The sequence below is a fragment of the Chionomys nivalis genome, chromosome 8 (assembly GCF_950005125.1).
Source record: "Chionomys nivalis chromosome 8, mChiNiv1.1, whole genome shotgun sequence".
NCBI lineage: Eukaryota > Metazoa > Chordata > Mammalia > Rodentia > Cricetidae > Chionomys > Chionomys nivalis.
The window spans coordinates 69,851,385-69,865,185 of record NC_080093.1 but is presented as its reverse complement, the minus strand read 5'-3'; the positions used below and the strand labels follow the sequence as shown (position 1 = coordinate 69,865,185).

At 50.9% G+C, this 13,801-nt stretch overlaps 1 protein-coding gene across 2 annotated transcripts in view; it reads right to left on the bottom strand.

Annotated features, from left to right (window-relative positions):
* The window catches only part of Mvp (major vault protein), a 30,289-nt gene that overhangs the window by 584 nt on the left and 15,904 nt on the right, over positions 1–13,801 (bottom strand). For both annotated transcript variants that reach the window (XM_057779674.1, XM_057779675.1), the window contains exons 4-14: positions 11,472–11,595; positions 11,230–11,361; positions 8,963–9,057; positions 8,491–8,727; positions 4,610–4,891; positions 3,602–3,846; positions 3,330–3,527; positions 1,955–2,341; positions 1,231–1,347; positions 688–814; positions 45–233 (exon numbers count right to left, since the gene is read on the bottom strand). In XM_057779674.1, the coding sequence (XP_057635657.1) occupies positions 45–233; positions 688–814; positions 1,231–1,347; positions 1,955–2,341; positions 3,330–3,527; positions 3,602–3,846; positions 4,610–4,891; positions 8,491–8,727; positions 8,963–9,057; positions 11,230–11,361; positions 11,472–11,595 (2,133 nt within the window). The remainder of the gene's footprint in view (positions 1–44; positions 234–687; positions 815–1,230; positions 1,348–1,954; positions 2,342–3,329; positions 3,528–3,601; positions 3,847–4,609; positions 4,892–8,490; positions 8,728–8,962; positions 9,058–11,229; positions 11,362–11,471; positions 11,596–13,801) is intronic.

Below are 13,801 nucleotides of genomic sequence, written 5' to 3'. Positions count from 1 at the left end.
GCTCCAAGGCAAACACCCACCCCCTCCTGTGTCTCTGTTCTCACCTGCATCTCTGGCCCAGCCACAGCCAGGTCCTTGATGGTGCTGGGGCCCAGAGCCCCCGTCATCTCCTTGAACTTCTTTGCCTCCACATCTGCCAGCTGCTGCGCCTTGCTCACTTCCAGTTCCAGCTGGGCCCGGGCGTAGACCAATTCCAGCTCTCGTACTTTCTTTACTCGCTCCAGCTCAGCTTCCTGGAAGGGGGAGACCAGGCTAGCTTGAGGTCATGTAGCCCAGGAACTGTCCAGCAAGTCCCCCAAGCCCCAGTCCGGAGGGAACCGAGGCAGAAGGGAATGGCAGGTGCAAACCTCAGTCATGCCACTGTTTAGCTAATGACTCTTAGGAAGGACTCCCCGAAGTCAAGCCTCAGGGTAAAATGGAGGTGACATGTACCTCAAGCATGAAATGAGGTCATGGATGTAAAACACACAACAAAGGGCAGCATTCAGCGCTGTCTGTGGAATGGTTGTAATCCCCTTCTGGGAATGCACACAGCTACAGGGCAGAAGTCCCTGCAGACCACTGGAGGCTTGGGCCGCCCGCTTTGTGTCCGGCTACCTACTCAGTATCCCACTGGGTTTCAGGGCCTTTGATGAACTGGCCTCTTCCAGGCCCAATGGCACCCTTCCAACAGCAGCCTGAACTCACAGTCTCAATGGCTAACGCCTCTGCCTTTAGCTTGGCCTGCAGCACAGAACCTTCTCCTTCGATCCGGGCAGCCTCCGCACGGGACTCGGCCTCTGCCTTGGCATTTCCCGTGCTTTCCACAGCCATGCTGCAGGGGGAAGAGTTGGGGAAGGTCTAGAAGAGAAGCCCACCCACTCAGGGACTTGAGGGGGACCTCATGACACAGGTATGAAGGTCAGAGGACAACTTGTGAGAATCAGTTCTGTCCGTCCACTATGAGGGTCCCGGGAACCCAGGTCCTCAGACTTGGCAGCAGGTGCCTTTACCCAGTGTGTCGTCCTGCTGACCATATGTTTCAATTTTCTTCCAGTACGGGGGATGAAGCCCAGGGCTTTGTACGTGACAGGCAAGGGCTCTACCACTAAGCCATATCCTCCGCCCTTCTGGAGTCTTGATTTCTGCCTGGAGGCATGCTCTGCCTGCCTCTCTCTCCCACCTCTGAGCCGGCAGCTTTGCCAAGACCCTCAGACTGCTCAGTCTTTCCACTTCTGTTTCTCCACCCACCTCATAGCCTCAAGCTCCAAGAGTTCCTTGCGGGCTTTTTCAGCTTCTGACTGGTCCAGGATCTTCTGCCTCTCAAGCCGGCCACGGGCTTCCTGCTCCAGTCTCTGAGCCTCATGCCTGGGTAAGAAGAGGAGCAGATGAGATGCTAATGCGGGGCCAGAGCTGAGAAAGGAGCACCTGGCGTGGAGACTGACCTTTCCCCTTCCCCAGCACCCAACATGCACCTGGGCCCAGAACAATGAGCAAACGGCAAGTGGCCATGGTGTGGCTCTAGGCCTGCGGAAGACAGGCCTGCCTGATGCTTCTGCTTCCCCTGGAAGGACTCTCCCATAGGAAGAAAACAGGCGAGGATGCCCTCAGACAGTGATGAGCAAGTGGATGAGTGGAGAAAGAGGCCACTAAAATAGTTGCAAGAGAAAGTAGGGGCTCTCCAAGGAGGTGACCTTGGGGCTGAAAAAGTACACTCAGAAAGAAGTTCCAAAGGTCCAAGGAGGGACCAAGCTGAAGGCTGAGGACAGGGAGGCCAAATTCTCCTGGAGAGCCTGGAGGGCCCTGGAAAGAGTGGGACGCCATAGGAGCAGGAATGTCTTCCTGTTTTAATAGTTATGCTGAGGAGAGAATAGACCCTTGGGGACAGATGGCAGCAAGCAGACCATTGTGAATGCCACCGTATTCGGGTCACGGCACCAGTGAGATGTTTCCCCTGGCTCCCTGCACCACTCACTTGGCTGCTGCCTCCTGGGAGTTGGTGGTGATTTCAATGGCCAGCTGGACACTGCGCTGAAGGGCGTCCCGCGTCCTCTGGTCCACTGGCTCCACAGACTGCACATCCACACTGCTGACCACCAGCCCGTTCTGGGGAAAGACCGCCCGGTCACGAGCGCGGGGCAGGAGGGTGCCATCAGGACCCGTGTCTTCGGATGTCTCAAAGCCAAAAACAGCCATGCGAATGATGCGAGCTGAGTTCTTATGGAAGTCATCAAAGGTGACAGAAGCTACAGCCCCTCGGACTCGGGATGCAATGGCCTTGCACGCGTCACCCACAAAGTCAGGCACGGAGAAAAGCTTCGCTGTCTCTACAGGGTCATTCCGGTCCTTCAGCTCAAAGTGCCTGTGAACAAGGAGACCCAGAGAGGGGAAGCTATTATCCCACAAGAAATGATACCCTTTCTGAGCAGGGTTTCAGCACCCATCCTCTGGGGCTGAACAGCAGCAGCTCCTACAAGGGAGATGTGAGTTTGTGCCCAGCAAGCACCTATGCTCCTGCTAAATCCTCAGAGTCCCTACAGTGGAGACGTCTGCTCTCCCATTTTACAGAAGAGCAAGTGAAGGGTTAGAGGTATTAAATTCAAGGTCACACCATAAGTAGCAAGCCAAAACTTTTATCATGCAGGATAGCTCTAGGATCTGTGCTCTTAACTGTCACTAGGCAGGCATCCTATCTGCCTTGGTCACGGTGCTAGCTGTTCACCAGACACTGGAGAACACCATTTCTCCAGGTGACTTCCGGTGACAGGCCCTCACACAGGAGACGCAGGGTGGCTTTGAGCTCTTTCACTGACACTGGCCTGGAATACCCGATCCCCTGCTTCTGCCTCCTGAGTGTGTTCTGGCTACATGTTCACACTGCTCACATCCATTGGTTGTTTTAAAAAACAAAAACAAAAAAAACTATTCTTTTAAAAAATCTTGCAGAAGTTGGGAGTGGTGATGCATGATTTGAGTCCCAGCCCCAGGGAGGCAGAGGCAGGCCGATCTCTGTTAGTTTGAAGCCACCCTGGTCTATTTCTATTTATGAGTTCCAGGATAGAGAAACCTTGTCTCAAAGATGGATGGATGGATGGATGGATGGATGGATGGATGGATAGATAGATAGATACATAGATAGACAGAATCAAAAAACAGCTTGCACTGATAAAAGATAGAGGTGTGGTTGGGTAGTTCCCCTTTACTGGGGCCCTGAAGTCTTCATCTAGAAGGGTAGGCCATATGCTCCCCATATTTTCGAAACTCCCAGCTTCCTTCTGGTCCTAGGGCATCAAGGGCTGCCTTCTGTCCCTCCCTGTTCCTGAGGCTGCCCCCTGGGTCCGCGGTCTCACCAGTTGTAGGCAAGTTGCAGCTGCAGCCGGGCATGATCCGCTGTCTCAATGGTGATGACGTCAGTGAAGAAGTCGGGTCCCAGCAGCAAGCAGAGAGCGCGGCGAGCGTGGGGACGCTTGGGCCGCCCGGCAGACAGGGACAACACTGTGAACTGCTCCTCGGGATCCAGGGACACTAGCTCAGGCCCAAAGACCACGCTGCAGAGAGAGGCGGAGGTCAGACTCCCCGAGAGCATCCCGGAGGACCCCGCAGAGGCCTTCCACTGGCTCACCGGGCTCTCTTGGCTCTGTAGTCGTACACCTGCACGGCTGCATTGTGTGGGACACGGTAGCTGACCACTCGGGTCTTGTTCCTTGGAGCGGAGGGCTTAAGGGTCTTGCCTGTGGCCTTCTGACCCCTGTCTGCCAGAGGGTCATGCCCCAAGTTCAGCAGCTCCTCCACCCCGGGAGGCAGCTCCTTTTCCCATAGGACTTCGTCCTGGGTCAGCATGTAGGTGCTTCCAATCACAGCCCGCACCTAGGGAAGGTGTTTTCAGAGAGGATAGGAGAGAGAACGTCACCCCTAGCTGTCCTGAGCGGATCCTGCCCAGGGGCAGCACTGTATCCTGGCTAAAGGCGGTCTCTACAGGCTTGGTTGCCATCTGCTGGGTGTTTTCTCAAGCTCTGCCCATGCTTTACTTTCCTCATCTGCATAATGGGCCATCTGGGGGATAGACAATGAGGAGGGTCCACAAGGCCAGTTCAAAGAACAGCACTTGGTATGTAGTAAGTGCTTGATATTATTTCTAGGATTTTCCTTAATGGAGCAGGATGGTGGGCATCACGGTCACAGATGGGACCCTAGGGAGCACCTCATACACACTAACACCGGCTTGGCCGCTGAATTGTTCCTCGTTAGATTCTCAGGGAAAGAGGCTGGCAATGTAGTCCTCAGCCAAACTGAGGTCAAAGTTTTAGGTGAAGCAGCAAAAGGAGAGTCTACCGAGACGTGGGCCATGTTTCAGTGAGAATTCTGTGCTAGGTCCACATCTGTAGGAGGGCGGAACCCTGGTCCTAAAGCCTAGTTCATTCTCCCAGCTGGAGGCTCTGAAATGTAGAACTAGATATTTAGCACAGAGATGGCAAATGGAGCATGAAAAGGCCTGGCATCTGCCAGACAGCCACCTGGCAGCTGCTGCGTGTGCCGTGGCGCCTTCCCCCAACCTGCCTCTTCCCATCAGCGGCACCTGCTGGCCCCGAGGAAGGCACACAGCTGGCACCTCCCATCCCCCAGCTGGTACCTTCCCGGTCTTGACATCTTGCACATAGATGCCCTCATTTAGGTCCAGAGGGATGGCCTGGCGCTCCTCCACCACCTCCACTTTCGCAGAGGGCACATACTCCAGGGGCCCGCGGATGAGCCAGCGGTCTCCGGCTTGGTGGGAGACCTTCTCCTCGTCCTCCTCCTCCTCCAGGGGCTGCAGTGCCCTCAGCAGCAGCCCCTGTTGCTCTGACAGCACATACACGTCCTGGATGCCTCTTTCCAGCCTCTCCCCTGGCTGCAGGAAAAAGGACTTCTCTCCCTAGTGGGAGAGAGGGGAGGTTAGGACATGGTGCATTCCGGCTATAGCAGAACCACGCTGCTTTGATACGGTCTTCTGGCTTGCCACCTCTGCACGACTTTGAGCCAGGTCTTCTGGTGGCACTAGCTCCCACATGCTGTGTCGGGCTTGTGTTGAAGACAGAAGTGCAAAGCACAACCCCATCATAGTCCCTGTCTGTTTGTCTGTCCGGATGAATGCCGGCAGATCACCTGGTCAAATCTGTAGACAGTCGAGACCTAGGTCCTCGGGTTAAACAGATGAGATTTTTCCCTAAACTGAGCGCAGTGCCCACGTCTGTAATCTCCACACTTGGGAAAGTAAAGAAGGATCATCCTGAATCCAAGGCCAGTCTGGGTGACAAAGCAAGAGCCCTGTCACAAAAGCCAAACCAAAAAATCCCCGAAGAATATAAAATGTCCGCAAAGAAATGATATATATTTAGCCTACTGCTGCTTTTCATTTCTCCATGGTCTGTTTTCTTGATATGGTGGAATTTGAAGGTAGGAAAACTTTGGTCATAGGGTCAAATCTGACCTGCCACCTATGGTGTTTGGTGGTGGTGTCAGTGATGTGGGACCTAGCCATGTTTCCCAGACTGGCTTTGGACTTCTAGACTCTTGTATCAGGCTCCCAAAGGGGTGGGACAGCAGATACACACTTCACTAGCCTTTTTCTCTCCCCTTCTTTGAGACGGGGTCTTGCTGTGTAGGTCGGGTTGGCCTCAAATTCACAGTTCTCCTGCCTCAGCTTCTTGAGTGTTACAGGTGTGTGCCACACCTGACTCATCATATATATATATATGGTTTTTTTTTTTTTTTTTTCTTTTTGTTTTTTGAGACAGGGTTTGACAGGGTTTAGCTGTGTAGCTCTGGCTGTCCTGGAACTAGCTCTTGTAGATCAGGTTGGCCTTGAGCTCACAGATCCTGTCTCCTGAGTGCTGGGATTAAAGGCGTGTGCCGCCACCACCTGGTTCAGCTTATATTTTAAAGAAATATTTAGACTTCTCTCTTTGTCTTGGGATAATGGGTTCTAGAACTTGTCACCTAAAAACCCCAAATTGGTACTTAAGTCCCTTATGGATGTAGCCCAGACAACCTCCTGTGAGCTTTAAGTCATAAATCATAAGTAGATTACTGGTAATACAAAATACCATGTAAAGGCTGTACTAGGAAAAATAATAAAAGCTACATATTTTCTGTTCAGATGCCATTTTTCTTAAAAAAATTTGATCTGCTGTTGGTTTAATTGTAGATGTGGGGCTTGTGGATAAAGAACACTGTGTTGTGTGTGTGTGTGTGTAGGTGGGTATATGTATGTGTGGGTGTGGGTGCGTGGCTATGAGTGAAGGTCAGAGGTCAACCTTAGATGCCACTCCTCAGAAGCCAGTTAATTTTTTAAAAAATTGATGTTTAAATTACTTTATCCCCATTAATAATATTTTGTATGTGTGTGTGCACACACATGTACACCTGCATACAATGGCACACACATAGAGGTCAAAGTTCAGTTTGCAGGAGTCAGTTTTCCCAGTCTATCAAACGGGTTGTGGGAAATGAACTTGAATCATTAGTCTCGGCTGGAGGCATCTTTACCCACTGACCTCCCTTGCAGCCAGCCTCACCTGGTTTTCTGAGACAGGGTCCCTCACTGGAACCTGCAGTTCAACGACTAGACCAGGCTGGCTGGGCAGCAAGCCTCACAGGTCTCCTGGCTCTAAGCCCCAGCCCTGCGATAAGTGCATGCCACTATACCCAGCTTTTTAAAACATGGGAAGTAGGCACTGAACTCGGGTCCTCATGTTTGCACGGCAAGCAGGTTACCAGCTGAGCTGTGTTTCTATTGCAATATAATCCACAAGTTTAAGTATTGAGAGTAAGCAGTTCACGTGAGGAGATTCAGAATCACTCGCCTGTCTCGACTGCATCCGTCTAGAATATTTTTTTTTAAAGATTTATTTATTTATTATGTATACAGTGTTTTGCCTGCATATCTGCTTGCAGGCCAGAAGAGGGCACCAAATCTCATTACAGATGGTTGTGAGCCACCATGTGGGTGCTGGGAATTGAACTCAGGACCTTTGGAAGAGCAGTCAGTGCTCTTAACCATTGAGCCATCTCTCCAGCCCTGTCTAGAATATTTATATCACCTTGGGAAGAAACCACTCCACCAACCCCCAATCTACTGCCTGAGCCTCTGGATTTACATGCTCTGGACAGTTCACATATATAGAATAATACAGTAGCTAGTCTTTCGCATCTGCTTTCTTTCACTTAGCTGTGTCTTCAGTCTTTGTCTGTTGTGGTATAAAGAACTACTTCTTTTAACATTCCACCATATTGATACGCCACCTTTTAAAAGTCCATCCATCAGTGATAGGCATTGGGCTGTTTTCACAGAGACTGGCCTGTCTCTGCCTCCCGAGTGCTGGGATTAAGAGTGTGTACCACCATGTTCCACAACGGTTGTTTTGACTTCCACTACCTCCCCTGTCCCTCCCTCCCTCCCTCCCTCCCTCCCTCCCTCCCTCCCTCCCTCCCTCCCTCCCTTCCTTTCTTTCTTTTTTAAGACATTTTCTCATGTATCTAGGGTGACCCAGGATGGGTCTTGAACTCCTGATCCTTCTGCCTTAACCGCCTGCCCCCCAGTCCATCGAAACACAACTAGTTTCTGGCTTTGCTTTCATATTATCTCCAAGGCGCTGTGACAATAGTCTAGTTGAGTAACTTCTGCAGAAATCTCATCCACATAGCCCTGAACTGTCTAAGTCCCTGCCTTTGCAGAGAGAGGTAGCCAGTTAAGCTCCCGCAGGAGGCAGGGGAGGGCAGGAGAGGGGAGGGGAGGGAAGGGGAGGACAAGAGAGAGGAGGGGAGGGGAGGGCAAGGAAGGGGAGGACAGGGGAGAGGAGAGGAATGGAGAGGAGGGCAGAGAGTGGGGAAGTTGTGAGATTTGTCCTATACAGAAGACAAAAGTTCTGGAACATTGAGGAGCAAATTCCAGGAACTTCAGGCAGGGCAGAAGTTCCCAGAAACAGTAACAGGTACATAAGGTCTGGAGAGGAAACCCAGGTCACTAGGGGAACCAAATAGGACAGTAAGTCAGGAATATTAACCAAGCGTACAAAAGCACTGAAGCTGTGGTGTGGGAGGTCCTTCTGTCTGTGTGCTGCTTTTATTGGTTAATGAATAAAGAAGCTGTCCTGGGCCTGCACAGGGCAGAATAGAGATGGGGGGGGACTAAACTGAATGCTGGGAGAAAGAAGATGGACACCATGTAGCCACAAGAGGGGAAAGATGCGAGCTGCCAGCTGGTTGGCCATGAGTCTCGTCGTAAAATATAAAATAATGGAAATGGGTTAAATTAAGATGAAAGCGCTAGTTAGCAATACACTTAAGTGATTGGCCAAGCAGCAACTTAAATACTATAGTTTTCTGTATGATTATTTCAGGAGTCTGGATGGCCAGGAAATGAACAAGCAGCCTCCTTACAACAAAGGTGTTTCTAGAAGTGTGTGCTGTTCAGGAGAAGTGAAGGGAGGCGGATGAGAAGGCCTCTTGTCGCTCGAGGGTCTTGTCGCTTACCTTGACAACACGCTTCTGTCCCAGCTGGTTCTTGCCATCTGGTCCCATTGGGTCAAGGATGACACAGTAATGTCGAGGTCCTAGAGTGGTGATAGGTACGACCCCCAGCACCTCCTCATGGACATCTGGCACATGGGCTTCTGTGTCCTGGACTGTCACTAACCACTCCTCCCCAGTACGGTGGGCCACTCCCCGAAGGTCTTTGAAGTTCTGCCTGGCCCGGAGGTGCAGGGCTGTCTGCAGGAGGAAACACAGGGTATTTGTGGATCTGGGAACACCACAGGCTGCTAACTGATCCCAGTTCCCAGGGACAATTCCTACCACTGAAGGGTACTCCAGGGCTGTCCTCTGGAGACCTGATCTTTTTTTCCCCCCTGTGACCTAAAGAATGCTGCTTCTCCCTTCCTTGCACACTGTCTGCCTCTCTGAGCACCACCTAGCCAACTCCCTCACCCACACCCAGAGCACAGACCTTCTCTGTAAGGATCACAGCGTCCACCAGATCCAGCACCTCTTCGAACACAGCCGGGAGGTAAGCACCCACAGACCTGACCAGCCACTCTTCACCTAGGTGGTGAGCAGGAAGGAGTCAGCACAACTAGCCTTCACCATGGCTTCTCAACACAGCCTAGGCGACAGGACAAAAATGTGCCACCAACCCCAGGTCCTTGCTGCCAGTGTTTTCTATGGGACCAGAGGGAAACGAACTTCTATCCCAGAAGAATTAAAACAACAACAACCACAAAAACCTTTTAGAGGCTGGCACATACCCATAATCCCAGCACTCATGAGGTCAAGGTGAGAGGATTAGGAGTTTGGGGGCAATTTAGGCCACATAGGGAGACCCATCTCAAAAGACCAAAACCAAAAAACCACAGAGGCTGTTCTAGAATATCAAGTCATTGCTACAGCTACACCCTGTGACGCTGTCTCTAAGCACCAAAGACTTGGTTTTCCATTCTCCTGCAATGGGCAGAAGGGCCCCTACTAGGTCTGTGAATGTCATTTTGTTTATTGGGGCAGCAAGCATGCCCAGCAGCAAGTCAAAGTCTCCCCCTGCCTGGCCACATACCCTAGGCAAGTGCCTCAGTCTTGCCATGGAGAAAATGGGACCAGCAGACTCCCGCAGCTGTCAGGGAGTTCAATAAAACACCATCTATCATTTTGACCCAATATCGGGTCAATGTATTTGAACATCTCACTTTTCGATCTAGAACCAGGTAAGAGGTGGCTACTGCTCACAGTTTGGGGTAAAGAGTGGGGAGGATAGCCAGGTGTGGTGGCACGCTCCTTTAATCCCAGCACTCAGGAGGCAGAGACAGGTGGGTCTCTGTGAGTTCGAGGCCAGCCTGGTCTACACAGGTAGTTTCAGGATAGCCAGGGCTGTTACACAGAGAAAACCCGTCTTGGAAAAAACAAAACAAAACAAACAAACAAAAAGACCAAAAACGACAACAACAACAAAAAATGGGGGCGGGTAAGACTGTTATCATGATGTGATATGTCTACAGCCATACCACCCTGAATGTGCCCGATCTTGTCTGATCATGGTGTGACTGCAGGATCAGGGCTAGGGCAGAGGTAGCCTGGAAGCAGGTGTAAAGAAGCAACAGGCAGACTCACCAGCTCAAGAGACACCACAAAAAGCCAGGCGTGGTGGTGCACTTATAATCCCATCACTCAGGAGGCCGAGGCAGAAGGATTGCCATGAGTTTGAAGCCATCCTGGACTACAGGATGACTACCAGGTCAGTTGGGGATACATGGGATACCGTCTCAAAAACAATAGGCCTGGGCAACCTCTTAGCTGACTCTATGGATAAGAGCTCTGGGTCTTCTTCCAGAGGACCTGGGTTCAATTCCCAGCTCCCAAATGGTACCTCACAACTGTCTGTAACTCCAGTGTCAGGGGATCTGACACCCTTTTCTGGTCTCCGTGGGCACCAGACATAAAGTGGTACACAGACATACATGCATGCAGACAAAACACTCATACACATAAAAACAGAGTAATGGGGGGCTGGAGAGATGGCTCAGCGCTTAAGAGCATTGCCTGCTCTTCCAAAGGTCCTGAGTTCAATTCCCAGCAACCACATGGTGGCTCACAACCATCTGTAATGAGGCCTGGTGCCCTCTTCCGGCCTTCAGGCATACAAACAGAAAGAATATTGTATACATAATAAATAAATAAATAAATAAATAAATAAATAAATAAATAATAGAGTAATGGTATAGTTCATTTATTTATTTATTTATTTATTATGTATACAATATTCTGTCTGTGTGTATGTCTGCAGGCCAGAAGAGGGCACCAGACCTCATTACAGACGGTTGTGAGCCACCATGTGGTTGCCGGGAATTGAACTCAGGACCTTTGGAAGAGCAGGCAATGCTCTTAACCACTGAGACATCTCTCCAGCCCAATGGTATAGTTTTTTAAAATCAACAATAAAAACAAACAGTGAAAGACAGAGACAGGCTGGGTGGTGGTGCACGCCTTTAATCCCAGCACTCGGGAGGCAGAGGTAGGCAGATCTCTGAGTTCTAGGCCAGCCTGCTCTACAGAGAAATCCTGTCTAAAAAACCCAAAAAACCAAAACCAAAAAAATCCCCACAGATAGAGACATACAGACAGACAGACACCAGGGAGAACCCTGGCTTGACTTCACACTATTTTTCTTGCTTCCCTGCAGGGAGCTCTTCCTGCCCACTTGCCAGCTATGCCCTTTGTTGGCCTCACCTGTCACCCTCTGCTTGCCGTCGCGGTCAAAGCATTCCTTCCGGGCCCGCAGCCGCAACGCCTGGTTCTGTTTGATGACCGTGGCCTGAATGATTTCCAGGACCTCCACTTCCTTCTGGGGGATGTAGGTGCCTGGGGAAGGAGGAGAAAGCCGATGTTGGCAGTCAAAGATGTTGGGGTTACGGTAGGAAGGCAGGAAGTTCTGGCCCAGACAAAGTCCACAAGACGGAGCTGTAACTCACCAGGCCCCTCAAACAGCCACTCATCGCCCGCCATGATTTTGTCTCCATTCTCATCCTCAAAGTCCAGTAAGGCCTTAAGATGCAGGGCAGTGTTGGGCAGGACCACCTGCAGCGGGGTGATGTCCTACAGGGAAAAAAGTTGGGGTGTTCGGGCTGTGCTGATACTCTGGAGATCAGAGCCCACGGCCTCAGCCGCTGGGAGGTCCGCAGCGCTGTGGATGGAAACCAGGGCCTTGAGGACGCTGAACAAGGGCTCTGTCGCTGAGCTACACATCGGACCCCCACAGCGTATCTTTGTGCATCTCCATTAAAGCCATAGTGGAATATACAAGGTGGGGTGGACCCTAGGCCACCCGACCTAAAGATCTGACGAGGATGTCAGCACTGATGAGCAAGAGTTCTCAAGTCTGGGGCTGAAAGATGGCTCAGTGGTTAAGAGCACTGCCTGCTCTTCCAAAGGTCCTGAGTTCAATTCCCAGCAACCACATGGTGGCTCACAGCCATCTGTAATGAGATCTGGCGCCCTCTTCTGGCCTGCAGACATACATGCAGAATACTAAGAATACTTTATACATAATAAATAAATAAATCTTTAAAAAAAAAAAAAGAGTTCTCAAGTCTACCGAGGACAAGAGTAAGGAGAAGAACCAGTAAAAGATTGGGAAGACGGCTCGGATGCTGAACCATGGCAACTGCAGGACCTGATGCTCTAGAACAGCAATTCTCAACCTGTGGGTCGTGACCCCTCGGGGCTGCATATCAGACATTTACATTACAATTCATAACAGTAGCAAAATTACAGTTACGAAGCAGCAATGAAATAATCTTATGGCTGGGGGTCACCGCCACACAAGGAACTGTCTTAACGGGTCGCAGCGTTGGGAAGGTTGAGAACCACTGCTCTAGAGAGAATCTGAAAGTACAAACATAAAGCTGGGCATAGTGGCACATGCCTATAATCACAGCGCCTGAAATGCCAACAAAGGAAGCGGAAGTTCAAGATCATCCTTAGTTACACAGCAGGTTCTAGTCAGCTGGGACTACACGAGACCTTCTCTCAAAAACAAACAGAAAAAGAAAGTAAGACTATAGTAAGTGCAATACAAAGCAGGTTTTAATCCTGTGGCTTCGCTTTCAGGGTGACCTAATGCTCACAGGATCCCCTCCAGCAGGAAGGGGAGGCCTTACAAAAAACCGGCTAAGCTTAAAGTTTGTAGACATGTCTCTATAAATATGGCTTGATTTTGTCTTTGGAAATATTCTAAAAGAGGCAGGCAAGAAGAAGGTGCAGACACGTTTGGGGGTGGGGCAAGCCCTCACAGCTGTTAAAGAATGGAGTGAAGACATGAGCCCCAGAAATGCACATGTCCCTATGACAGACTGGCCGGGCTGCAGGAGGTCAGAGGTCACTTCACCCCTGGCCTCACATCGGGCTTGAGAAAGGCAGACCCCCTGACAGCTTCTGTCTAGCCTCGGCTGTCTTCAAAGTCACCACATCCTGCCTCTGCTCTCCAAGGCACGTGCCAGCACAGCTCACTGTCACTTCCTGTCTGCAGCATGGCAAAGCCATGGTGACTCCCTGCCATGTTCCCTCTGTCAACCACTGGGATAGCAGTAACATCTTCCTAACAGTCCACTGGCTGCCCCCACCATCTCTTTCCAGTTTGTCCCCCATTCCCCCACAGGTGTCTAGTTTAGGCACATGGTTACGCTGTGATACTGAGGGTATGGAGGATGAGAACTAAGGGCAGGAAGTAGCTGGGTTCAGATGTTGAAAATAGGCTGTTGTAGAAGATTCAGCCAGGAGTGCTACAAGTCAGCCCTGAGTAGTTAAGGGTGCACAGGAGGTCAGGACAGAATGTAAAAGCAGCAGAGATAGGGACACAGCAGACACAAGGCTGGCCTAGAACTCCTGCTTCAGCCTCCCAAATGCTGGGATGACATGCAGGCACCACCATGCCGGGCTTGTCCTAGGAGTTCAGTGCAGGTGGGATGTGGGGCCAGAGGGGTTTGTGAAGGAGTAACTTAGAGACATCAAGTACAGGTTGCTAAGAAAGAGTAGACAGGAGAGAGAAAGCCATAGACAGCTAGAAATAGACTCACAGGGTCATTAGTAAAAGCCTACAAAGAACTAATGTGGCAGGGCGGTGGTGGCGCATGCCTTTAATCCCAGCACTCAGGAGGCAGAGGCAGGTGGATCTCTGTGAGTTCAAGACCAGCCTGATCTACAAGAGCAAGTTTAGGACTGGCTTCATAGCTACTGGGAAACCCTGTCTTGAAAAACCTAAAAAAAGAAAGGAAGGAAGGAAGGAGGGAGGGAGGGAGGGAGG